General features: G+C 40.5%; 1 protein-coding gene across 1 annotated transcript in view; it reads right to left on the reverse strand.

The window, feature by feature from the left end:
- The window catches only part of LOC139764956 (glutamate receptor-like), a 125,342-nt gene that overhangs the window by 41,891 nt on the left and 57,630 nt on the right, over window positions 1-25,821 (reverse strand). The window contains exons 3-7 of the mRNA XM_071692013.1: window positions 23,271-23,361; window positions 2,801-2,959; window positions 2,515-2,662; window positions 1,417-1,634; window positions 1,006-1,157 (exon numbers count right to left, since the gene is read on the reverse strand). Of these exons, the coding sequence (XP_071548114.1) occupies window positions 1,006-1,157; window positions 1,417-1,634; window positions 2,515-2,662; window positions 2,801-2,959; window positions 23,271-23,361 (768 nt within the window). The remainder of the gene's footprint in view (window positions 1-1,005; window positions 1,158-1,416; window positions 1,635-2,514; window positions 2,663-2,800; window positions 2,960-23,270; window positions 23,362-25,821) is intronic.

Raw genomic sequence — 25,821 nt, forward strand, 5'->3', positions numbered from 1 at the left:
GGTAGTGAGTGTTGGATAAAGAAGTAAAGTTGTTAGTGAAAGAGAATAGAGTGGCGTTTGGACGATACTTGCAAGGAGGGAGTGCAAGTGACTGCGGGATAAGAGAAAGCGGCAGGGTGTCAAGACGAAGGTACATACCTATTCACTCTTCCTTACCTTCATCCTTTCCCGGCCACCTTACCCCACAGGAAACAGCATCACTATCCTTTGCTTCACCGAGGTAGCGCCAGGAAAACAGACCAAAAGGCCACATTCGTTCACACCTAGTCTCTAGCTGCCATGTGTAATGCACCGAAACCAGAGCTCCCAATCCACATCCAGGCCACAAAAACCTTTCTATGGTTTACCTCAGACGTTTACATACCCTGGCTCAGTCTATTGATAGCATGCCAACGTCGGTATACCACATTATTCTAATTCACTCTATTCCTTGCACACCTCTCACCCTCCTGCATGTTCAGGCCCCGATCGCTCAAAATCTTTTTCACTCTATCCTTCCACCTTCAATTTATTCTCCCGCTTCCCATTGTTCCCTCCACCGGTGACACATACATCCTCTTTGTCAGTCTTTCCTCACTCATACTCTCCGTATATCCAAACCATTTCAACACGCCCTCTTCTGCTCTCTCAACTACACTTTTTTATTTCCACACATCTCTTTTACCCCTTCATTACTTACTCGATCAAACTACCTCATACTACATAATGCCTTCAAACATTTCATTTCCAGCACATCCACCCTCCTCCGCACAACTCTATCTATAGCCCACGCCTCGCAACCATATAACATTGTTGGAACCACTATTCCTTCAAACATACCCATTTTTGCTCTCCAAGATAATGTTCTTTCCTTCCGCACATTCTTCATCGCTCCTAGAACCTTCACCTCCTCACCCACCCTGTGACTCACATCCACTTCCATAGTTCCATTCACTGCTAGGTCCACAGCTGTGGCAGGTAGATGTCTTTGGGTGATTATGAATGTATAGATAAGTACTATGTCACCTGAAATCCCAGGACATTGCCTTCATGATGGAGATCTCGTCGCATATACCAGCAAATTCTCCATTGGCAATGGCTGCTCTTGAATCCCAGCAGCTTACGAAAAAACCAGACATTCCTTGCATCACTTTTTGCCGCACGGGATCTTGTGAATCCTGTACGTGAAAGAATTGAGTACTCTCAAGTGTTTCAGTGCAAGACACATAAATTGTCATATTGCACTTGGACTTTATTAAAAACAAAAGCTTTTATATCTACCTGATACTGAGACTTGAAAATAGTAACTGTAAAAATAGCCCCTTTACGCATGAAAAGTATATAAGGCGATAATTTGTGGAGATGGACGGGCACATAAAACCTTTCTCACACCTCCAGTGTGTACTTGTGCCAGCCTTCAAAACTCTTCATAATTACCGTAAGATACTTTAGCGTCATGGTACCAGCCTCCAGGCGCCATGGAAGTTTGGTCTGCTCAACTAGATCGGCCAGAGAGTCAATGGGGATGATGACTCGAGGAAGGGTGAGCATGGCCGTAAGGATACCACTGTAGGAGGACATGAACACTAAGGACGCCAGAAGCCAAGTGATTACTATGATGCAGCCTCCGTCCTTCTGGGGCAGCCAGTGAGAACCTGTGGGAAGGATAATGGTCAGTTGGCATGACCCTGAAGATGGCGCTCTGGGATATGAAAATGCATGTGGGGTCACGTGAGTCGAGGCTAGGTGGCTCTTACGAGGACGAATAAGTATAGTCAAGATGAATGAGAATAGTATTGAAGGATGAGCATAAGTGTCACTGAGGTCTTTGCTCTATAATTACAAGAATACTAATACATAGAAGCAACGAGGTTACCTACAAGAGTTCCCCAGCTCGCATGGGAAGACACTAATAAATAAAGAGAAACTTAATTTCGACATCAAATTATTCTTATAACGTATTTGATAGTGTTGGATCCTTAGGCCATAAGTACTTGACTGTCTGTAGGAGTCTTTCACAAAATCACTTTTAAGTTAATTTTGGAATGAGCTTTATATACATATATACTAATCATACCTCCCATAAAAAGTGACTTGTATGAAGAATGATGTAAGGAGTCTAGTGGGAATATCAAACATGACTATGAACTATGAACTGTGAAGTTGCGAAAGTATTTATAAAAGAAGAAAAAAAAAAACAGAACTTGATAGGAAAATGACGAGAGACTACGATCCAACGTCTATGTCTTAATCTTCTGTTTCAGATGAAAAGAATATAGTTGTGATGTTGTGATGAGAGAGAGAGAGAGAGAGAGAGAGAGAGAGAGAGAGAGAGAGAGAGAGAGAGAGAGAGAGAGAGAGAGAGAACGATGCTTTTTAACCAGTGGCCTTTTGTAGTAGAAACTGTAAATAATACATTGAGCGCCTCTCTAACCTACAGTATCGGTCCGTTAAGAGGACACTTGTAATCGTTAGTGATTTTTAAACCGATGCCAATTTCTGTTTCACGTCATTGTTGCATTATCCCTGACTTACTTTCCTGTGTCACAGTCTGGAGAACCCAGTCGAAGACCTTGGTAATAATGTTGCTCGTGAGTGTGTGGAAAACCTTGCTCTCAGCCCACACTATGATGGTCATGGCGCAGCTGATGCTAACAGTACACAGAAGGATCAGCAGCCACACCTGTTAAGGGTTGTTTGGATGTGATCGTAAACCACCACAGATTGTATAGACATAGAAAATACACAAATCTATATCATTGAAAGATGAGAGAAGAAGATGACCTACGTAATCGATCACTTGTGATGAATGCTGAAATACCTCTGTTGTGAAAGGCTTAAGGAAGCCAGCGATGTCGCTCTCCAGGCCGGGTCGAACCATCATCAACGCCTGGTTGTCACTGTGTACAGACTCAGAGAATTCACACACTGCCTGCCTCTCTGGTGTCATTGTGAAGGGTCCTAGACCAAACTCCACCTCCTGAATGATGACAGATAAGGGTCTTAGATTCTGTTTCGTTAGCACAAAGGCATTTTCATCAGCGTTCAGACATAGTCTAGTACAGGGATTACAAAATCAAAAATCCTTTGATAACAACTATGGTAGATAGGGTCATTGTGATGTTATCATTACCTCCAAGGAACATGTACAAGTGAGAAAAATCGAAAGGTTTTGAAATACTGGAATTTAAACCTTCGCCTTAATTCTCTGAATGATGAGAGTGGTCGACCCTCCTGGGGAGGGACTGCCAACAGCGCATTTTTCAAAAGGAACGAAAAGTGCTAAACTTGAGGAAGAGGAGGACTGTCCAGCAAGCATTGGCTTAAACCTAGGAGCGCAGTCCTTTTGAATACAAGGTTGAACACAATTTGGCCCTTATGCTCACTCGTCTGTAGAAGGAAAAAAATTGCTCATACTGTGTAAAACAATAAAAGTGGATGAGAGAGAGATGGTGTGTATGGGTTTATCAGAAGGACAGATTGCTACTCAGTTACTGAAGAAAAAGAAGTATATTGGGTAGATTCACTTGCGTTGAATTAATATTTTTGGCTAGGAACTAGAAAGTCTCGTTGATGAAAGAATAAAAATCTTCAAAACACTTCTTATGTATAAGAATATCGGCGGATGAAATGACCGACCGTATGTCAGATGAGGGGGAAGCTTTCCAGGCGTGGATGGGTCCAGTGGAATGAAACAAGAGCAATTTACGTACCTGAAGGAGGAAGATCTAATGGAAAAAGGTTACGTGTGTCCATACATGCAGTTGTCTTCCGTTATGAGTCCTTCACAAGAAAAGTGCTGCGACAGGAGAAGCAATAGTCATTCCAAGGAAAGTCGAAAAAGTAATCTCCAATATAAATCCACTGAGTCTTCATGAAGCTCCGTAGTTGGTGTTTAAAGCGGTTGTTGGCGAAAGAGGGTCAGGGGAGAGTTGATAGAGCATAGAGAGACCTGAAAATCCTAAGGAAGGAAGAACTGTGTCGCGATCGAAAAAGGTTAGAAGTAAGAGACGAGCTCGTGCGTGCGTTAAGAATTTAGTTTTGATGATCGAAAACATCAGTAAAAGTCTTACTAGTTGCAACAGATGAGAGAGAGAGAGAGAGAGAGAGAGAGAGAGAGAGAGAGAGAGAGAGAGAGAGAGAGAGAGAGAGAGAGAGAGAGAGAGAGAGAGAGTGTTCCATAGACACACAGAGGTCCAAGCGAGGTGGTCTGGCCTTAACACTAATTGAAAACAAAGGCCTCCTTGTAAGCAGTAGAAGAAAAGGTTGGCAAAGCAAAGGCTCTCTCTCCACCCTCCACTATCCCCCTGCATACACTGGACAGAAAACAGGTAGAAAAAATTACTTGCAGGACTTATAATCCTAAAGGAAATCTTTATAGGAAAGTCATAAAGTAGAATGTACATGAATATGTCATGCAACCCATCGTCAACGATTTCCATCCCTTCACTTTTTCTTGTCAAGACAATGATACTCAATTACTCTCTCAAAGCAGGTGACATGGGATTATCATTGTTGGTATATTACCACAGCTTGGCCAGGGAGAGATCAATGGTTGAGGGGTAAGCATGAAACACAACTGCGTTATGATGAGGGATCAAATAAATCATTCAATACCGGAGAGTGACAAGTGATCATTAAGCATAATTTTGAAGATATTAAGGATCTTGCTCAGAAAAAAAAAAAGGATTTCTGGCAGCTTATCTCATGCATCAATAATATGGTTGGTAAAAAAATATCTCGTACAGCCCAGATTAACTCAGCGACCTCTAACTTTTCATCCGTTTCCTTTCGTCTGTACTGCTGGCGCAGCTGTAAAAGATTGTTTAATATCGACAATGTTGAATCCTTTAAGATTTTGAAACATTATATTGATTTGCCTCGGAGGCGTCTCTTGCTAAGGGAAACAAGATTAATTCTTGCAGTCTAACCTCATAAGGTTTGTTACACAAGGAGAGAGTCAATTTAGTTGCTCTCCGCTGCACTGCTTCCAATTAACGAATGTCTACTAAAGTGGGGTCCCAAAACTGCACTACATATTCCAGGTGTAGTGTAACTAGACTTAGGTATAGTGGCAATATCACATCCATGTTTTTGCACGTCAAGTTTTTGTTTACAAATTCTAACATTTTATTTGCCTTCTTGGCAGCTTCATTGCAATGCTGGGAGAATTTAAAGATATTGGAGACAGTGACCCCAAGATCTTTCACACTCGGATTGTCCTTTATCTTATGGCCCATCAGTTCATCATCAAAGTTTCTGTTTAGGTTTCCTACTTGTAACAGCGGTCATTCATTGACGTTCAATGGCATTTGCCATCTGCTGGACCATTCAACGATTTATCTAGATCCTCTTGTAATTTTAGCATGTCTTCTTCAGTTGGTATGGCACTGCTGATCTTTTTTGTCATTTGCAGTTTTGGAGACTATGTTATTTAGCCCTCGTCAATATCGTTGATATAAATGAAAAAAATAGGCCCAGGTACGGATCCCTGGAGAACCCCACTAGTAACGGGTGACCACAGTGATGATTTCCTGTTCGTTACGACTCTGCTTCTTGTCACGCTACCAGCCTTCTATCCAATTCTGTGTAATCCCAAGGCCCAGACCTTGTGCATCAACCTAACGTGCGAAACCTCGTCGAATGCTTTCTGGAAGTCCAGAAATATGTACTATTTCTGTTGTTTTTGATTTTTTTGTGGTATTGAATAACATACAAAATTCAAGGAGGTTTGGAAAGTATGATTTATGTCTTCTAAAACAATGCTTTGTATTATTAATCAGGATGTGTTGTTCCAGGAAGGCTATGATTCTATCTGTAATGATCGACTGTAGAAGTTTACATATAACTGATATGAGGCTAGGACGGTAATTACTAAGCAATTCGCTGCTTCTCTATATGTATAGAGTGACGTCTGGCAGTCTCCAGGCCTGTGGAACTATTCCATCCTGCAGGGATTCATTGAAAATATGGGTCAGGCAAATTCGTGTTTGATAGCTTTTGATAGAAATGGTCTAAAACCTGGGCTTTTATTACTTTTCATCTTATCTATCCTTGTTAGTGCTTCTCTAACTATGACGGTAAATTAACTGTGTCAAAATTCGTGTCGTTGTTTTCTAGCATAAAAACAGACCTGAAAAACTTGTTCAAGGTTGTTTCTTTGGTTCCACAATGGGTTCCTCATCCTCGCTTATCAAGGGTCTATTCCACTCCTTATATGTTTCTTATTAGTGATATATCTATTCAATATCTTAGGATCTCTATTACCGTCTCTTACAATACTCACTTCGTATTCTCTTTTGGCATTTTTGGTTAGAACTTTCACTTGTCTTCTGATTGTGTTATATTGCGTTGGTATATTTAGGTCATTGTTTGATTTCTTAAGCTTATAGAGTTTATTTCCGCGCCGTATACATCTTGCAATATACTGGGAGTGTCTTTCAGGCTTGTTGTTAGTTTTGTTATTTCTGTCATGCATGGAAATCAATGTGACTTGATGGTGCATAAACTGGCGCCTAAAACTGCCCCATAATTCCTCTAGGCATGAACTATCAAGGGTAAGACTTTTCTCTCTCTCTCTCTCTCTCTCTCTCTCTCTCTCTCTCTCTCTCTCTCTCTCTCTCTCTCTTCTTCATGTGTGGCGGGGTGGATGAAGGCAGCAAGTATGTCTGTGTATGTATATGTATGTTCACGTTGAAATAACTAGGTATGTATAAGTGCATGTGTAAGCGTTTATGTATATACTTGTGTATGTGGGAGGGTTGTGCTATTCTTTCGTCTGTTTCCTTGCGCTTCCTCGCTAACGCGGGAGGCGCCAATTAAATATATGAAATATATATATATATATTCTTTCTTTCATACTATTCGCCATTTCCCGCGTTAGCAAGGTAGCGTTAAAAAAAGAGGACTGGACCTTTGAGGGAATATCCTCATCTGGCCCCCTTCTCTGTTCCTTCTTTGAGAAAAACAAAAAAAAAACAAGAGAGGAGGATTTCAAGCCCCCCGCTCCCTTCCCTTTTAGTCGCCTTCTACGACACGCAGGGAATACGTGGGAAGTATTCTTTCTCCCCTATCCCCAGGGATAGTATATATATATATATATATATATATATATATATATATATATATATATATATATATATATATATATATATATATATATGTGTATATTGGAAAGGATCACAATTTTGCGCGTGATCAAGATATTCCTATGAGTCCACAGGGAAAATGAAACACGAAAAGTTCCCAAGTGCACTTTCGTGTAATAATCACATCATCAGGGGAGACACAAGAGACAAATATAACAGTCAGTTGATATACATCGAAGAGACGAAGCTAGGACGCCATTTGGTAAACATGTGATTGTCCAAAACATACAACGAGCGTTCATAAACTTATCGTTTTACAAATCTTATCAACAATAAAGTTATCTAATTTCTACAGACCATCACTAATATTAAGATTATAGTTCTTTGTGTATTTAATAACAGAAGATTCAATGATATTTCTCTTGGTAATAGAGTTAGAGTTAACAACTGAGATGGCGTTACTCCAGTCAATACAATGACCGTAGTTTTTAACATGATTAAACAAGGCATTTGATTCTTGTCCCGTTCTTATACTATATTTATGTTGCTTAAGTCTAACAGAAAGATCCTTACCAGTCTGACCAACATAAAATCTATCACAGTTTCCACAAGGAACTTTATAGATGCAACCAAGAGAATTTTCTGGTGAATTCCTGATTAAGATATTCTTTATAGTATTATTGTTGCTAAAGGCAACATTTACATTAAAGAATTTAAGCAACATGGGAAGCAAAGTGAAATTATTATTAAAAGGGAGACCTAAAAGATTCTTGGTGTCAATAGGAGGTTTGGGCTCAACTCTATAAAATGATTTCTTTGCTAACTTAAGGGATTTATCAATAAAAGATCTAGGGTACTTTAACTTAGATCCAATAAAATATATCTTCTCAAACTCATCATCAATAAACTCTGGACTGCAAATACGTATTGCCCTTAGGAACATAGATTGAAATGATGATAATTTAACTCTGTCATGTTGAGATGAATAATAATGGATATATGAGCATACATTGGTGGGTTTTCTGTATATGCTAAACTTAAACCTGTTTCCTTGTCTATGGATCATGCAATCTAAAAATGGTAACATACCATTATTTTCATTTTCTACAGTAAATTTGATAGAAGGTACTAAATTGTCAAGTAAGGGGAGAAATATTTGTAAATTTTCATTTGTTGGCCAAACACAAAGAACATCATCTACACACCTAAACCAAATTGCATTAGAAGGTAAGATATCCTTTAGTAATTTTGTTTCAAAAAATTCCATGTAAAGATTACTTAATACAGGTGAAAGAGGGTTACCCATTGCCATACCAAATTTTTGAGCATAATAATCTCCATTAAATTGAAATACACAGTCTTTTATACACAATTTTATCAGTTCAATGAAATTAGACTTTGAAACAGGTAAATGAATATCATCCAAGACATCAAATAAATATTCTAAAAGGTCATCAACTGGAACTTTAGTGAAAAGTGAGGAAACATCAAAGCTAACTAGTTTGAAATCAAAATTAATATTGATATTGTTTAGCTTGTTGACTAAATCTACATTGTTCATGATATCAGAATTTGATACCTTACCCACTAAAGGGCTTAATAAGGAAATTAACCATTTTGATCATTTATAAGTGATGGAGCCTACTGAACTCACTATAGGTCTTGCTGGAAAATTGTGTTTATGTGTTTTGATAAGTCCATACATATATGGCAATGAAGGGGACAAAGATGACAAATTTTTGATAAGAGAAATGTTACCATTCAACAACAACTTCTTTATTCAAGTGAGAATTAACTGCTTCTAAGGGATTTTTACTAAGTCTAGAATATGTTGTGTTATCATTTAGAAGATCATACATTTTAGATAAATAGTTACTTTTGTCTAAAATCACAACAGTGTTAGCCATATCTGTAGAAAATGAAAATAATGGTATGTTACCAATTTTAGATTGCATGATCCATGGACAAGGAAACAAGTTCAAGTTTAGCATATACAGAAAACCCACCAATGTATGCTCATATATCCATTATTACTCACCTCAACATGACAGAGTTAAATCATCATCATTTCAATCTATGTTCCTAAGGGTATTACGTATTTGCAGTCCAGAGTTTATTGATGATGAGTTTGAGAAGATATATTCTATTGGATCTAAGTTAAAGTGCCCTAGATCTTTCATTGATAAATCCCTTAAGTTATCAAAGAAATCATTTTATAGACTTGAGCCCAAACCTCCCATTGACACCAAGAATCTTTTAGTTCTCGCTTTTGATAATAATTTCACTTTGCATCCCATGTTGCTTAAATCCTTTAATGCAAATGTTGCCTTTCGCAACAATAATACTATAAAGAATATCTTGATCAGGAATTCACCAGAAAAATCTCTTGGTTGCATCTATAAAGTTCCTTGTGGAAACTGTGATAAATTTTATGTTGGTCAGACTGGTAAGGATCTTTCTGCTACACTTAAGCAGCATAAATATAGTATAAGAACGGGACAAGAATCAAATGCATTGTTTAATCATGTTAAAAACTATGATCATTGTATTGACTGGAGTAACGCCATCTCAGTTGTTAACTCTAACTCTATTACCAAGAGAAATATCAATGAATCTTCTATTATCAAATACACAAAGAATTATAATCTTAATATTAGTGATGGTCCGTAGAAATTAGATAACTTTATTGTTGATAGGATTTGTAAAATGATAAGTTTATGAACGCTCATTATATGTTTTGGACAATCACTTGTTTACCAAATGGCGTCTTCGCTTCGTCTCTTCGATGTATATCAACTGAATGTTACATTTCTCTCTTGTGTCTCCCCTGATGATGTGATTATTACACGAAAGTGCACTTGGAAACTTTTCGTGTTTCATTTTCAACGTGGACACATAGGAATATATATATATATATATATATATATATATATATATATATATATATATATATATATATATATATATATATATATATATATATATATATATATATATTTTTTTTTTTTTTTTTTTTTCATACTATTCGCCATTTCCCGCGTTAGCGAGGTAGCGTTAAGAACAGAGGACTGGGCCTGTTTTGGAATATCCTCACCTTGCCCCCTCTGTTCCTTCTTTTGGAAAAAAAAAAAAAAAAAAAAAAAAAAAAAACGAGAAAGGGGAGGATTTCCAGCCCCCCGCTCCCTCCCCTTTTAGTCGCCCTCTACGACACGCAGGGAATACGTGGGATGTATTCTTAATCCCCTGTCCCCAGGGATAATATATATATATATATATATATATATATATATATATATATATATATATATATATATATATATATATGTATATATATATTTTTTTTTCCGCTGTCTCCCGCGTTTGCGAGGTAGCGCAAGGAAACAGACGAAAGAAATGGCCCAACCCACCCCCATACACATGTATATACATACGTCCACACACGCAAATATACATACCTACACAGCTTTCCATGGTTTACCCCAGACGCTTCACATGCCCTGATTCAATCCACTGACAGCACGTCAACCCCGGTATACCACATCGATCCAATTCACTCTACTCCTTGCCCTCCTTTCACCCTCCTGCATGTTCAGGCCCCGATCACACAGAATCTTTTTCACTCCATCTTTCCACCTCCAATTTGGTCTCCCTCTTCTCCTCGTTCCCTCCACCTCCGACACATATATTCTCTTGGTCAATCTTTCCTCACTCATTCTCTCCATGTGCCCGAACCATTTCAAAACACCCTCTTCTGCTCTCTCAACCACGCTCTTTTTATTTCAACACATCTCTCTTACCCTTACGTTACTTACTCGATCAAACCACCTCACACCACACATTGTCCTCAAACATCTCATTTCCAGCACATCCATCCTCCTGCGCACAACTCTATCCATAGCCCACGCCTCGCAACCATACAACATTGTTGGAACCACTATTCCTTCAAACATACCCATTTTTGCTTTCCGAGATAATGTTCTCGACTTCCACACATTCTTCAAGGCTCCCAGAATTTTCGCCCCCTCCCCCACCCTATGATCCACTTCCGCTTCCATGGTTCCATCCGCTACCAGATCCACTCCCAGATATCTAAAACACTTTACTTCCTCCAGTTTTTCTCCATTCAAACTCACCTCCCAATTGACTTGACCCTCAACCCTACTGTACCTAATAACCTTGCTCTTATTCACATTTACTCTTAACTTTCTTCTTTCACACACTTTACCAAACTCAGTCACCAGCTTCTGCAGTTTCTCACATGAATCAGCCACCAGCGCTGTATCATCAGCGAACAACAACTGACTCACTTCCCAAGCTCTCTCATCCACAACAGACTTCATACTTGCCCCTCTTTCCAAAACTCTTTGCATTCACCTCCCTAACAACCCCATCCATAAACAAATTAAACAACCATGGAGACATCACACACCCCTGCCGCAAACCTAAATTCACTGAGAACCAATCACTTTCCTCTCTTCCTACACGTACACATGCCTTACATCCTCAATAAAAACTTTTCACTGCTTCTAACAACTTGCCTCCCACACCATATATTCTTAATACCTTCCACAGAGCATCTCTATCAACTCTATCATATGCCTTCTCCAGATCCATAAATGCTACATACAAATCCATTTGCTTTTCTAAGTATTTCTCACATACATTCTTCAAAGCAAACACCTGATCCACACATCCTCTACCACTTCTGAAACCACACTGCTCTTCCCCAATCTGATGCTCTGTACATGCCTTCACCCTCTCAATCAATACCCTCCCATATAATTTACCAGGAATACTCAACAAACTTATACCTCTGTAATTTGAGCACTCACTCTTATCCCCTTTGCCTTTGTACAATGGCACTATGCACGCATTCCGCCAATCCTCAGGCACCTCACTATGAGTCATACATACATTAAATAACCTTACCAACCAGTCAACAATACAGTCACCCCCTTTTTTTATAAATTGCACTGCAATACCATCCAAACCTGCTGCCTTGCCGGCTTTCATCTTCCGCAAAGCTTTTACTACCTCTTCTCTGTTTACCAAATCATTTTCCCTAACCCTCTCACTCTGCACACCACCTCGACCAAAACACCCTATATCTGCCACTCTATCATCAAACACATTCAACAAACCTTCAAAATACTCACTCCATCTCCTTCTCACATCACCACTACTTGTTATCACCTCCCCATTTGCGCCCTTCACTGAAGTTCCCATTTGCTCCCTTGTCTTACGCACTTTATTTACCTCCTTCCAGAACATCTTTTTATTCTCCTTAAAATATAAATATATATATATATATATATATATATATATATATATATATATATATATATATATATATATATATATATATATATATATATATATTTTTTTTTTTTTTCTTTTTTTTTTTTGCTTTGTCGCTGTCTCCCGCGTTAGCGAGGTAGCGCAAGGAAACAGACGAAAGAAATGGCCCAACCCACCCCTATACACATGTATATATATACGTCCACACACGCAAATACACATACCTACACAGCTTTCCATGGTTTACCCCAGACGCGTCACATGCCCTGATTCAATCCACTGACAGCACGTCAACCCCGGTATACCACATCGCTCTAATTCACTCTATTCCTTGCCCTCCTTTCACCCTCCTGCATGTTCAGGCCCCGATCACACCAAATCTTTTTCACTCCATCTTTCCACCTCCAATTTGGTCTCCCTCTTCTCCTCGTTCCCTCCACCTCCGACACATATATTCTCTTGGTCAATCTTTCCTCACTCATTCTCTCCATGTGCCCGAACCATTTCAAAACACCCTCTTCTGCTCTCTCAGCCACGCTCTTTTTATTTCAACACATCTCTCTTACCCTTACGTTACTTACTCGATCAAACCATCTCACACCACACATTGTCCTCAAACATCTCATTTCCAGCACATCTATCCTCCTGCGCACAACTCTATCCATAGCCCACGCCTCGCAACCATACAACATTGTTGGAACCACTATTCCTTCAAACATACCCATTTTTGCTTTCCGAGATAATGTTCTCGACTTCCACACATTCTTCAAGGCTCCCAGAATTTTCGCCCCCTCCCCCACCCTATGATCCACTTCCGCTTCCATGGTTCCATCCGCTGCCAGGTCCACTCACAGATATCTAAAACACTTCACTTCCTCCAGTTTTTCTCCATTCAAACTTACCTCCCAATTGACTTGACCCTCAACCCTACTGTACCTAATAACCTTGCTCTTATTCACATTTACTCTTAACTTTCTTCTTTCACACACTTTACCAAACTCAGTCACCAGCTTCTGCAGTTTCTCACATGAATCAGCCACCAGCGCTGTATCATCAGCGAACAACAACTGACTAACTTCCCAAGCTCTCTCATTACCAACAGACTTCATACTTGCCCCTCTTTCCAAAACTCTTGCATTCACCTCCCTAACCACCCCATCCATAAACAAATTAAACAACCATGGAGACATCACACACCCATACTGCAAACCTACATTCACTGAGAACCAATCACTTTCCTCTCTTCCTACACGTACACATGCCTTACATCCTCGATAAAAACTTTTCACTGCTTCTAACAACTTGCCTCCCACACCATATATTCTTAATACCTTCCACAGAGCATCTCTATCAACTCTATCATATGCCTTCTCCAGATCCATAAATGCTACATACAAATCCATTTGCTTTCCTAAGTATTTCTCACATACATTCTTCAAAGCAAACACCTGATCTACACATCCTCTACCACTTCTGAAACCACACTGCTCTTTCCCCATCTGATGCTCTGTACATGCCTTCACCCTCTCAATCAATATCCTCCCATATAATTTACCAGGAATACTCAACAAACTTATACCTCTGTAATTTGAGCACTCACTCTTATCCCCTTTGCCTTTGTACAATGGCACTATGCACGCATTCCGCCAATCCTCAGGCACCTCACCATGAGTCATACATACATTAAATAACCTTACCAACCAGTCAACAATACAGTCACCCCCTTTTTTAATAAATTCCACTGCAGTACCATCCAAACCTGCTGCCTTGCCGGCTTTCATCTTCCGCAAAGCTTTTACTACCTCTTCTCTGTTTACCAAATCATTTTCCCTAACCCTCTCACTTTGCACACCACCTCGACCGAAACACCCTATATCTGCCACTCTATCATCAAACACATTCAAACCTTTATATATATATATATATATATATATATATATATATATATATATATATATATATATATATATATATATATATATATATATATATATATATATATATATATATATATATATATATATATATATATATATATATATATATATATATATATATATATATAGAGTGGTTTGGAAATATATATATATATATATATATATATTCCTCGCGTGTCGTAGAAAGCGACTAGAGGGGACGGGAGCGGGGGGCCGGAAATCCTCCCCTCCTTGTATTAACTTTCTAAAATGGGAAACAGAAGAAGGAGTCACGCGGGGAGTGATCATCCTCCTCGAAGGCTCAGAGTGGGATGCCTAAATGTGTGTGGATGTAACCAAGATGTGAAAAAAGGAGAGATAGGTAGTATGTTTGAGGAAAGGAACCTGGATGTTTTGGCTCTGAGTGAAACGAAGCTCAAGGGTAAAGGGGAAGAGTGGTTTGGAAATGTCTGGGGAGTGAAGTCAGGGGTTAGTGAGAGGACAAGAGCAAGGGAAGGAGTAGCAATACTCCTGAAACAGGAGTTGTGGGAGTATGTGATAGAATGCAAGAAAGTAAATTCTCGATTAATATGGGTAAAACTGAAAGTTGATGGAGAGAGGTGGGTGATTATTGGTGCATATGCACCTGGGCATGAGAAGAAAGATCATGAGAGGCAAGTGTTTTGGGAGCAGCTAAATGAGTGTGTTAGCGGTTTTGATGCACGAGACCGGGTTATAGTGATGGGTGATTTGAATGCAAAGGTGAGTAATGTGGCAGTTGAGGGAATAATTGGTATGCATGGGGTGTTCAGTGTTGTAAATGGAAATGGTGAAGAGCTTGTAGATTTATGTGCTGAAAAAGGACTGATGATTGGGAATACCTGGTTTAAAAAGCGAGATATACATAAGTATACTTATGTAAGTAGGAGAGATGGCCAGAGAGCGTTATTGGATTACGTGTTAATTGACAGGCGCGCGAAAGAGAGACTTTTGGATGTTAATGTGCTGAGAGGTGCAACTGGAGGGATGTCTGATCATTATCTTGTGGAGGCTAAGGTGAAGATTAGTATGGGTTTTCAGAAAAGAGGAGTGAATGTTGGGGTGAAGAAGGTGGTGAGAGTAAGTGAGCTTGGGAAGGAGACCTGTGTGGGGAAGTACCAGGAGAGACTGTGTACAGAATGGAAAAAGGTGAGAACAATGGAAGTAAGGGGAGTGGGGGAGGAATGGGATGTATTTAGGGAATCAGTGATGGATTGCGCAAAAGATGCTTGTGGCATGAGAAGAGTGGGAGGTGGGCTGTTTAGAAAGGGTAGTGAGTGGTGGGATGAAGAAGTAAGTGTATTAGTGAAAGAGAAGAGAGAGGCATTTGGACGATTTTTGCAGGGAAAAAATGCAATTGAGTGGGAGAAGTATAAAAGAAAGAGACAGGAGGTCAAGAGAAAGGTGCAAGAGGTGAAAAAAAGGGCAAATGAGAGTTGGGGTGAGAGACTATCAGTAAATTTTAGGGAGAATAAAAAGATGTTCTGGAAGGAGGTAAATAGGGTGCGTAAGACAAGGGAGCAAATGGGAACTTCAGTGAAGGGCGCAAATGGGGAGGTGATAACAAGTAGCGGTGATGTGAGAAGGAGATGGAATGAGTATTTTGAAGGTTTGTTGAATGTGTCTGATGACAGAGTGGCAGATATAGGGTGTTTTGGTCGAGGTGGTGTGCAAAGTGAGAGGGTTAGGGAAAATGATTTGGTAAACAGAGAAGAGGTAGTAAAAGCTTTGCGGAAGATGAAAGCCGGCAAGGCAGCAGGTTTGGATGGTATTGCAGTGGAATTTATTAAAAAAGGGGGTGACTGTATTGTTGACTGGTTGGTAAGGTTATTTAATGTATGTATGACTCATGGTGAGGTGCCTGAGGATTGGCGGAATGCGTGCATAGTGCCATTGTACAAAGGCAAAGGGGATAAGAGTGAGTGCTCAAATTACAGAGGTATAAGTTTGTTGAGTATTCCTGGTAAATTATATGGGAGGGTATTGATCGAGAGGGTGAAGGCATGTACAGAGCATCAGATTGGGGAAGAGCAGTGCGGTTTCAGAAGTGGTAGAGGATGTGTGGATCAGGTGTTTGCTTTGAAGAATGTATGTGAGAAATACTTAGAAAAGCAAATGGATTTGTATGTAGCATTTATGGATCTGGAGAAGGCATATGATAGAGTTGATAGAGATGCTCTGTGGAAGGTATTAAGAATATATGGTGTGGGAGGCAAGTTGTTAGAAGCAGTGAAAAGTTTTTATCGAGGATGTAAGGCATGTGTACGTGTAGGAAGAGAGGAAAGTGATTGGTTCTCAGTGAATGTAGGTTTGCGGCAGGGGTGTGTGATGTCTCCATGGTTGTTTAATTTGTTTATGGATGGGGTTGTAAGGGAGGTAAATGCAAGAGTCCTGGAAAGAGGGGCAAGTATGAAGTCTGTTGGGGATGAGAGAGCTTGGGAAGTGAGTCAGTTGTTGTTCGCTGATGATACAGCGCTGGTGGCTGATTCATGTGAGAAACTGCAGAAGCTGGTGACTGAGTTTGGTAAAGTGTGTGGAAGAAGAAAGTTGAGAGTAAATGTGAATAAGAGCAAGGTTATTAGGTACAGTAGGGGTGAGGGTCAAGTCAATTGGGAGGTGAGTTTGAATGGAGAAAAACTGGAGGAAGTGAAGTGTTTTAGATATCTGGGAGTGGATCTGTCAGCGGATGGAACCATGGAAGCGGAAGTGGATCATAGGGTGGGGGAGGGGGCGAAAATTTTGGGAGCCTTGAAAAATGTGTGGAAGTCGAGAACATTATCTCGGAAAGCGAAAATGGGTATGTTTGAGGGAATAGTGGTTCCAACAATGTTGTATGGTTGCGAGGCGTGGGCTATGGATAGAGATGTGCGCAGGAGGATGGATGTGCTGGAAATGAGATGTTTGAGGACAATGTGTGGTGTGAGGTGGTTTGATCGAGTAAGTAACGTAAGGGTAAGAGTGATGTGTGGAAATAAAAAAGAGCGTGGTTGAGAGAGCAGAAGAGGGTGTTTTGAAATGGTTTGGGCACATGGAGAGAATGAGTGAGGAGAGATTGACCAAGAGGATATATGTGTCGGAGGTGGAGGGAACGAGGAGAAGAGGGAGACCAAATTGGAGGTGGAAAGATGGAGTGAAAAAGATTTTGTGTGATCGGGGCCTGAACATGCAGGAGGGTGAAAGGAGGGCAAGGAATAGAGTGAATTGGAGTCATGTGGTATACAGGGGTTGACGTGCTGTCAGTGGATTGAATCAAGGCATGTGAAGCGTCTGGGGTAAACCATGGAAAGCTGTGTAGGTATGTATATTTGCGTGTGTGGACGTGTGTATGTACATGTGTATGGGGGGGGGGGGGGGTTGGGCCATTTCTTTCGTCTGTTTCCTTGCGCTACCTCGCAAACGCGGGAGACAGCGACAAAGTATAAAAAAAAAAAAGAAAAAAAAAAAAAAATATATATATATATATATATATATATATATATATATATATATATATATATATATATATATATATATATATATAGACACACAGACATATACATATATACACATGTACATAATTTATACTGTCTGCCCTTATTCATTCTCGTCGCTACCCCGCCACACATGAAATGAAAACCACCTCCCCCTGCATGTGCGCGAGGTAGCGCTAGGAAAAGACAACAAAGGCCACATTCGTTCACACTCGGTCTCTGTCATGTATAATACACCGAAACCACAGTTCCTTTTCCACATCCAGGTCCCACAAAACTTTCCATGGTTTACCCCAGACGCTTCACATGCCCTGGTTCAATCCATTGACAGCACGTCGACCACGGAATGCCGCATCGTTCCAATTCACTCTATTCCATGCACGCCTTTCACCCCCTTGCATGCTCAGGCCCCATCACTCAAAATCTTTTTCACTCCATTCTTCAGCCTCCATATATATCTTCTCTGTCAATCTTTCCTCGCTCATTCTTTCCACGTGACCAAACTATTTTAAAACACCTTCTTCTGTTCTCTCAACCACACTCTTTTTATTACCACACATCTCTCTTACCCTTTCATTACTTGCTCGATCAAACCACCTCACACAACATATTGTCTCAAACATCTCATTTCCAGCACATTCACCCTCCTCCTCACAACTCTATCTGTAGCCTACGCCTCGCAACTATATAATATTGTTGGTACCACTATTCCTTCAAACATACCCATTTTTGCTTTCGAAGACAACGTCATCGACTTCTACACATTTATCAACGCTCCCAAAACTTTCGTCCCCTCCCCCACCCTATGATTCACTTCCGCTTCCATGGTTCCATCCGCTGCCAAATCCACTCCCAGATATCTAAAACACTCCATTTCCTTCAGTTTTTCTCCATTCAAACTTACCTCCCAATTGACTTGTCCCTCAACCCTACTGTACCTGATAACCTTCCTCTTATTCACATTTACTCTCAGCTTTCCTCTTTCACACACTTTACCAAACTCAGTTACTAGCTTCTGCAGTTCCTCACCCGAATCAGCCACCAGCGCTGTATCATCAGCGAACAACAACTGATTCACTTCCCAAGCTCTCTCATCCGCAACAGACCGTCTACTTACCCCTCTTTCCAAAACTCTTGTATTCACCTTCCTAACCACCCCATCCATAAACAAATTAAACAACCATGGAGACATCACGCACCCCTGCCGCAAACCAACATTCACTGGGAACCAATCACTTTACTCTCTTCCTACTCGTACACATGCCTTAATCCTCGATAAAAACTTTTCACTGCTTCTAACAACTTGCCTCCCACACCTTATATTCTTAATACATTCCACAGAGCATCTTTATCAACTCTACCATATGCCTTCTCCAGATCCATAGATGCTATATACAAATCCATTTGCTTTTCTGAATATTTCTCACATACATTCTTCAAAGCAAACACCTGATCAACACATCCTCTACCACTTCTGAAACCACACTGCTCTTCCCCAATCTGATGCTCTGTACATGCCTTCACCCTCTCAATCAATACCCTCCCATATAATTTCCCAGGAATACTCAACAAACTTATACCTCTGTAATTTGAGCACTCACTCTTATCCCCTTTGCCTTTGTACAGTGGCACTATGCAAGCATTCCGCCAATCCTCAGGCACCTCACCATGAGTCATATATACATCAAATAACCTTACCAACCAATCAATGATATAGTCACCCCATTTTTTAATAAATTCCACTGCCTTGCCAGCTTTCATTTTCCGCAAATCATTTTCCCTAACCCTCTCACTTTGCACACCACCTCGACCTCTCTATCATCAAACTCATTAAACAAGCCTTCAAAATACTCACCCCATTTCCTCACATCACTATTTGTCATCACCTTCCTATTAGCCTCCGTCACTGATGTTCCCATTTGTTCCCTTGTCTTACGCACTTTATCTACCTCCTTCCAAAATATCTTCTTATTCTCTCTAAAATCTAATGATGCTCTCTCAACCCAACTCCCATTTGCCCTCTTTTTCACCTCTTGCACCTTTCTCTTGACCTCCTGCCTCTTTTCTTTATACATCTCCCAGTCATTTGCATTATTTCCCAGCAAAAATCGTCCAAATGCCTCTCTCTTCTCTTTCACTAATATTATTACCTCTTCATCCAACCACTCACTACCCTTTCTAATCTGCCCACCTCCCACGCTTCTCGTGCCACAAGCATATTGTGCGCAAGCCATCACTGCTTCCCCAAATACATTCCATTTCTTCCCCACTCCCTTCACGTCCTTTGTTCTCAACTTTTTCCATTCTGTACTCAGTCTCTCCTCGTAATTCCTCACACAAGTCTCCTTCCCAAGCTCACTTTCTCTCACCACTCTCTTCACCCCAACATTCTCTCTTCTTTTCTGAAAACCTCTATATATCTTTACCTTCGCTTCCACAAGATAATGATCAGACATCCCTCCAGTTGCACTGCTCAGCAAATTAACATCAAAAAGTCTCACTTTCACGCGCCTATCATTTGATACTTAAACCAACAACGCTCTTTGGCCATCTCTCCTACTTACTTACGTATACTTATGTATATCTATCTTTTTAAACCAGGTATTCCCAATCACCAGTCCTTTTTCAGCACATAAATCTACAAGCTCTTCACCATTTCCATTTATAACACTGAACACCCCATGTACACCAATTATTCCCTCAACTGCCACATTACTCACCTTTGCATTCAAATGACCCATCACTATAACTCGGTCTCGTGCATAAAAACTACGAACACAATCACTCAGCTGCTCCCAAATCACTTTCCTCTCATGATCTTTCTTCTCATGCCAAATTGACTTTATATAAGTAGTGGTAGTGTCTAATGAAGTCCTGCTGTAGTAATCTCTCTAATTTTGGTGCATTCAATTTTTCAGCTAGATTCTTCAACGTTGCAACGGTAACCTGTGTGTCCATAGCTTTCTCCAAAATCTCTCTCTTTTTTTTTTAATCAAAATCTGATCCTGTATGCTTTACCCTTTGCTTAACCAGGCCAGAAATTTCTAAACTTCTTCAAATACGCTGTCTTTAACAGTGTATATCATTCCTCCTACAGTTTTATTTTAGTCCCTGCCGAGGTTTGTTGATATGGTTCCAGGTCTGTGTTGCACCGCATCATTCTTCATGCTCTCTGTCTGTTGATCTGCTGTTAGAACTACACCTTCCTCTGTCTGATCAACTTCTAGGACATCTTTAATGAACTTACCTTTTTTCCTCTGATTATTTACCTTTTGAATTGATTCCACTGACTTAAATCTCTATTCATATCCAGTTTTCATATTTCTGAACTCACTAAGTTCCTCTCTTATCTAACGACATCTTCCTTGGTCTTTAGCTTGATCTCTAAGGTTTTCCGCTGAAACCTATAATATTGTTAGCTTGTGATAATGTTTCTTAAATCATATCAGACTACCTCTCTATGATACTGATCTCTGGTGCTTCCTGTTTGCTCTCTTCTTCATGTTTCCTTTCTGTTGAGGACTAAGTCAAATTCTCCCGGCTCTGGTGCTTCTCCACATCGGATATCCGAATAGGAAATAACGCTTGTATATCTTGTCTGTGTACAAATGTGATACATCCAGTGATCATCTAGAATACTCAGCTGTCTGTGTTTCCTTACGGCTGTAAAATTGAATCACATTTATTCGCTTCGACTACAAACTATTCGGAAACTCTCTAGCTAAAGTAAATGAAGAACGAACCTTGGAGTTGTCAATAGCAACAATCTGAGGTACGCTTAACAGCATCAGGCGGCAAGTAATTAAAAAAGCAACTAAATATTAGGTTTCATAGCCAGGAACATAGATTACAAGACACCAGAAATAATCCCACACTTTATAATTCTCTAGTAAGACCACACCTTGAATATACAGTCCAAACTATAAAGAGACGAGGAGAAATTAGAGCAAGAACAAAGACGGGCGACAAAATTCATCCGGTTCCCTTAGAAATCTGGCATGCGAAGAGGCGAAAACGATTAGATTCTTTCACTCTTAAAAACACGTAGATTTCGCGGCGACTTAATCCAAGCGTTCAAAATTCTGAACTAAGTCGATAAAGCAAATCAAAAACATTTTTTCATAATATAGGAAAATAAGGTTACCAGGAGAAATGGAATAAAGCTCAAAGCTAAAAGATATAGTCGAGACGTCGGAAAAGTTTTTTCTTACAGGTGTGTTGAACACTGAAATAAATTACCGTCAGACTTAGTGAATGCTGAGACTATGAATACCTTCAAATGTCGTTTAGACAAATATTCTATAAATTCAGGTATACTGTGAGAAAAGCACCAGAAATACACTGTATAAACGACAGCGGCAACGGGGACATTAGAGGGCTAATGTGCAGCAGTGGGGAGTCGTGATAGCGTAAAAAGCTGCTGAGCGGAATTACATTTTCTTGAGTAAAACTCCCTTTTTTTTTACCAGACAACCCAGTCCTGGGCCAATCAGGCCTTCTTTTGTTTGTTTTTCTCATGTAAACTCATGTAAAGTCATCTATCTTTATTCTCCGTTGTGCTTCTTTATATCATTTCTTAAGCACAGCTTTTCATTTCTACCACTTCGGTCGCTCTAGTATTTACTGCACGGACTTTCTTTTATTCAAGTGCAAAATGCGTTAAAAGATTTGATAAATCAAGGCTGCACTCTAAGCACTCCATCTAAATCCGAGGTTTTCCACCTGCCAACATTCTACCATATCCCAGAAACAGATACGATCAGACATACACCTAACTAATATATCACTCAGGAGAACCCCTTACTCTATACTATTTCAGCATGCAATCCACCGAGGTCTTCTTTGTTCCAGCACCAGTTGAGTGTGTGTGTGTGTGTGTGTGTGTGTGTATGCGCGCGCGCACGCAAAAGGGCAAAATCATGGTACATATACCTAAGGTTAAGAGATTGGGCAACACCAGTGTAAATGATAACTATATATTCTATCATCAAGTGATGGCTTTACCATCCAATAGTAACTTCCCTGTACGGTAGCCTTACCATCAGTGGTCACCTCACCTGACACTTACCTCCCCTTACAGTAGCCTCACCATCAGTGGTCACCTCACCAGACACTTACCTTCCTGTACGGTAGCCTCACCATCCAGTGGTCACCTTACCTGACACTTACCTTCCTGTACGGTAGCCTCACCACCCAGTGGTCACCTCACCTGACACTTACCTTCCTGTACGGTAGCCTCACCATCCAGTGGTCACCTTACCTGACACTTACCTTCCTGTACGGTAGCCTCACCACCCAGTGGTCACCTCACCTGACACTTACCTTCCTGTACGGTAGCCTCACCATCCAGTGGTCACCTTACCTGACACTTACCTTCCTGTACGGTAGCCTCACCACCCAGTGGTCACCTCAGCAGACACTTATCTCCCTGTACAGTAGCCTCACCTCACCATTCAATGGTCAACTCATCAGGTACCTACCTCCCTTTGCACCATACCAATCATGCCGGACCAAGACCCATTAGGGAGTAAAGTCCCCCAATGTCCATCGCTGGGCCGCACCAGTTCATAGCTACACGAAGAAGACAGGAGGAAACAGTATCACTGGAATAATCCTACGAGCTTGGGTATATTGATATTTGCGCAACTATGAATACATTACTCAGAAACAGTGTCTCCTTCCGAACTTTTCCCTAGCTCTCCTCTGTGAGGCATTATTATACATATGTTCCCCCCGCCAATACTTGATGGCCTTTCCTCGTGTTAGCGAAGTGGCACCAAGAACGACAGGTGAAGAAAGCCAACAACCTCTCACATCCATTATCTAGCTGTCATATATAATGCATCGAGACCAGAGCTTTTTTTCTACAACCAGGCCGCACACACCTTAATATGGCTTTCCCCGGACAATGCACATGTACTTGTTCATTGCACTAAAAGCACGTCGACCCCAGTATACTACATCATTCTAATTCACTCTGTCACATTCATGGCTTTCACCCTCCTGCATGTTTAGGTCCCGATCGCTCGAAATCTTTATCATGCCAACTTTCTAATTCGATCACCCCATTCCCCTTGTTGCCTACCTTTCTGACATACATATCCTCTATGTCAACCTTTCCTCACTCATTTTTTCTATATGTCTAAACCATTTCAGCGCATCCTCTTCTGATCTGCCAAATGAATTATTTTCACAACCACACATCTCTCTTACCCTTTCATTACTTACTCGCTCAAAGCACCTAACATCACATTTTGTACTCAAAATTTCATTTCCAAACATAAACCCTCCCTCGCAGAGCTCGTCTGCAGCCCACGCCACACATCCATATGATATCACAGGGACTACAGTTCCTTCAGTCATATCCATTTTTGTCCTCCCTGATAACGTTCTCTTTTTACACATATTATCAGTACTCAACCTTCGGCCCCTCTCCCAGTCTATAAATAACGCTTCCATGGTTCTATCCACTCTCAGATATCTAAAACACTTCCTTTCCTCCAATATATCGCCATTCAAACTTACATCCCAGCTGACTTGTCCATCAACCTTGCTTTAATTTGCATTTATTCTAAACTTTCTCCTCTCATACACTCTTTCAAACTCAGTCTCCAACTTCTGCAGTTTCTCACTCGAATCAGCCGCAAGAGCTGTATCATTGGCGAACTGCAACTAACTCAACTCACTTCCGGGGCTCTCATCTCCAAAAGACCGCATACTCGTCCCTCTCCCCAAAACTCTTGCACTTACCTCCCTAACCACCCCATCCATAATCAAATTAAACAACAATGGTGACATTATACACCCCTGCCGCAGACCAACATTCGCTCGGAACCGTTCAATCTTCTCTCGCACCATATATTACTATGACCTTCCACAAAGCCTCTCCATAAACCCTATCATAAACCTTTTCCAGATCCATAGATATTACATCCAAATCCATCTGTTTTCTTACGTATTCATCACACACATTCTCCAAAGCAAACACCTGATCTACACGTCCTCTTACCACTTCTGAAACCACACAGTTCCTCTCCAGTTTGACATTCTGTACATACCTTCACCTTCTCATTCAATACCCTCCCATACAATTTCCCAGGTATACTCAACAAACTTATGCCTCTGTAGTTTGAACACTCACCTTTATCATCTCTGCCTTTAAATAATGGCACTATGCATGCATTCCGCTAATCCTCAGGGACATCAACATGATCCACCCATACAATGAATATCCTTACATGCCAATCAACAACACAGTCATCCACTTTCTTAATAAATTCAACTGCAATACCATCCACTCTCACCGCTTGGTCGCATGCTTTCAACACCTGTTCTCTCTTCACTAAACCACTCTCCATGACTCTCACTTCGCATACCACCATGACCTGAAAACCTTACATCTGCCACTCTGTCATTAATAACATTAAACAAACTTTCAAAATCCTCACCCCACATCTAACTGTTATCACTTTCTCTTTTGCTCTCTTCATCTATGTTTCCATTTGTTCTATTAAGTCTTGCATATTATCTAAATCCTTCCTTGTATTTTAGCTTTCTAAACGGGGAAACAGAATAAGGAGGCACGAGGGGAGTGCTCATCCTCCTCGAAGGTTCAGATTCGGCTGTCTGAATGTGTGTGGATGTAACCAATATGAGAAAAAAGGAGAGATAGGTAGTATGTTTGAGGAAAGGAACCTGGATGTTTTGGCTCTGAGTGAAACGAAGATCAAGCGTGAAGGGGAAGAGTGGTTTGGGAATGTCTTGGGAGTAAAGTCAGGGGTTAGTGAAAGGACAAGAGCAAGGGAAGGAGTAGCACTACTCCTGAAACAGGAGCGGTGGGAGTATGTGACAGAGTGTAAGAAAGTAAACTCTAGATTCATATGGGTAGAACTGAAAGTGGATGGAGAGAGATGGATGATCACTGGTGCATATGCACCTGGGCATGAGAAGAAAGATCATGAGAGGCAAATGTTTTGGGAGCAGCTGAATGAGTGCGTTAGCAGTTTTGATGCACGAGACCGGGTTATAGGG

Source organism: Panulirus ornatus, chromosome 52, assembly GCF_036320965.1.
Source record: "Panulirus ornatus isolate Po-2019 chromosome 52, ASM3632096v1, whole genome shotgun sequence".
Lineage (NCBI taxonomy): Eukaryota > Metazoa > Arthropoda > Malacostraca > Decapoda > Palinuridae > Panulirus > Panulirus ornatus.